Source organism: Chenopodium quinoa, unplaced genomic scaffold, assembly GCF_001683475.1.
Source record: "Chenopodium quinoa cultivar QQ74 unplaced genomic scaffold, ASM168347v1, whole genome shotgun sequence".
Lineage (NCBI taxonomy): Eukaryota > Viridiplantae > Streptophyta > Magnoliopsida > Caryophyllales > Amaranthaceae > Chenopodium > Chenopodium quinoa.
Window position 1 is genome coordinate 1961270 of NW_018743175.1, and position 2654 is coordinate 1963923.

The 2654-nt window shown below is 41.4% G+C and overlaps 1 protein-coding gene across 1 annotated transcript; it reads left to right on the forward strand.

Moving 5' to 3' along the window:
- Positions 1-577: 577 nt before the first annotated feature.
- Positions 578-2342, forward strand: LOC110732391 (phospholipase A1-Ibeta2, chloroplastic-like). The gene has a single exon (XM_021912326.1). It carries the CDS (start codon positions 657-659, stop codon positions 2283-2285), a length of 1629 nt encoding a protein of 542 aa, XP_021768018.1. The 5' UTR covers positions 578-656; the 3' UTR covers positions 2286-2342.
- The last annotated feature ends 312 nt before the right edge of the window (positions 2343-2654 follow it).

The following is a 2654-nucleotide window of genomic DNA, read 5'->3' on the forward strand; positions in this document are numbered from 1 at the left end:
GAACGTTAAACAAAAAGCAGAAGTTATTTAAACCAACAATTTTCTTCTCTCATCTTATTATCCCATACAGTGGGAATGGATAAGAAGTTATCTAGACAAAAACATAATACTAATACTAATAAATAATAATAATAATAATAATAATAATAATAACAATAATACTTGTTGATCAATGTAATAAATAACTAACTCTTAAAAACAGTAGTCAATAACAAAGTCATAAACTCAACAGGGGTAAATCCGTCAATTCAATAAAATCAAACAGATAATTCTGGTCAATTTATGAACCGGATTATTTTTAAATCCAGCAGACTTTCAATGCTCTTTCTTTCGTCTCCGGTTCACTTTACGCGATTACACGTCTATAGTGTTCAAATTAGCAATATGAAAGAGTCTAAATTATTCATGTACTATTTTCCTATTTTACCCTTGATTAATATTTTATTGTTTTTGCACTAAGAAAGTCTAACCCATGGCATTTTCTGTAATTTTAAACAATATCTAAGGGTATTTGGTGGAATGGTAGCAGTGGTTGGCGGTCTATATATACCCTCTCTGATTTGTTCAAATGACGCTTCAGAGTTCAACAACCCAAACTAACAACCAATTTTATAATATTCTCTCTTTCTTAAATTTTTCCATCTTTAAAGAAAAAAATGGCGCAAATTGCTCAATTTGGATCCATGCTTCCATCTCACAACCTTAAACGGGCCGGGTTTCGGTGTGCACAACAATCTACCATGTCGAGGCCGAGCCGATTATGGGCTTCGGCTCGGGCTGCTCATGTTCAAGAAAAGGGTGGTAATCAAAAGACAAAAGATCATTTATCTAACCTTGATAAGCTGCTACAAAAGGAAGCAGCTCCATTGCCGCCGCGGCCAATGAAGTCTATTGACCGCGAGCAGCAATCAGAGAGCAACCGCAATAGGGGGCTATTGCAAGAGCTCAATCTGGCCCGGATTTGGCCCGAGGGGATACCGGGCCGGGCTGTCGAGGCGGCAGCTGAAATGTCACCTCGTCGCCTGACCCGGATCCAGCAGATGCTATTGAATCAACAGCCCGAGTACTCCCCACGGAACCACCTGGGAGCGCGGTGGAGGGAGTACCACGGGAGTAGGGATTGGGTGGGGTTACTTGACCCTCTCGACGAGAATCTTCGTCGAGAGATGGTCAGATATGGAGAGTTTATCCAAGCTGCATACCAATCCTTCCACTCTGACCCCGCCACTACAGAGGAGGGGATCAAGTCGTGGAGGGAGGTGGGGTTACCTGATAAGTCATATCACGTAACCAAAAGTCTGTATGCCACATCATCCATTGGACTACCTAAATGGGTGGACGATGTGGCACCCGATCTTAGTTGGATGACGCAGCGATCTAGCTGCGTCGGTTATGTTGCTGTTTGCCAAGATGAACGTGAGATTGCTAGAATGGGAAGGAGGGACATTGTCATCTCCCTTCGAGGAACCGCCACGTGCCTCGAGTGGGCCGAGAATTTCCGAGCCTTACTCGTCCCAATGGAAAAATCCAATGATCAAGCAACTGAAGATCAACCCAAGGTCGAATGTGGGTTCCTTAGCTTATTCCGAACTCAAGGGGAACACACCCCAAGTCTAGCCGAGTCAGTGGTACAAGAAATTAAACGATTATTGGAAACATACAAAGGCGAAACATTAAGCATTACAATAACCGGACATAGTCTTGGAGCAGCCCTAGCCGTACTAGTGGCCGACGAGATTAGCACATGCGCCCCGGAGGTACCTCCGGTGGCGGTTTTCTCATTCGGAGGACCACGTGTAGGAAACCGTGCCTTCGCCGAACGTATAAAGGCCAACAACGTTAAAGTGCTAAGGATCGTAAACAACCAAGACGTGATCACAAGGGTACCTGGTGTATTTTTGAGCGAAGAGCTAGAACAAAAGCTAATGAACAATGCACAAGTAGCTGGTGTTCTTGAATTTCTAAGCAATAAAATGCCATTGGCATACTCTCATGTTGGTACGGAACTTAGAGTTGATACTAGAATGTCACCTTATTTGAGACCGGACGCTGACGTGGCATGCTGCCATGATTTGGAAGCTTACTTGCACTTGGTAGATGGTTTCATGGCATCGAATTGTCCGTTTAGACCGAATGCGAAACGAAGCTTGTTTAAATTGCTAAGTGAACAAGGGTCTAATGTGAAGAAATTGTATACAAGCAAGGCAAAGTCCTTGACTTTGAAAATTGAGAACGATGGAGTTGTGTCTATGTCTAAATGTTTACCTAGTCCGTCCTCTTCATGAAAATTAATAAAAACATTATTTTCTCCCCGAAAATTAGTGTGGGAGAGAATTTTTGTACATTTAACTTTCTTTGATCTATCCCTGCTAGTTAACTACTAACTCATTTATGATTGACGTTACATAATTACAAAAAAAAAGCAACCAATTAACTTTTCATTCAGTTTTAGGACCATCTAATCATCTATTATCCACACCAAATTTATTTGAGTGGACGAAATTAACTTAACGTTCAGGTATGGCCCTATAGCTAATTGTGCGAGAGTTATTGGAATGAAGAATTGGCTTAGAACTAAGCTAACTAATATGGCTGCATCTGCACTTAGTAATAATTAGAATTATAACCAATGTTTAATTTACTCCGTGATTAAT

Excerpts from the sequence above, each read along its gene's own strand:
- LOC110732391 (XM_021912326.1), top strand. The coding sequence starts at position 657 with ATGGCGCAAATTGCTCAATTTGGATCCATGCTTCCATCTCACAACCTT.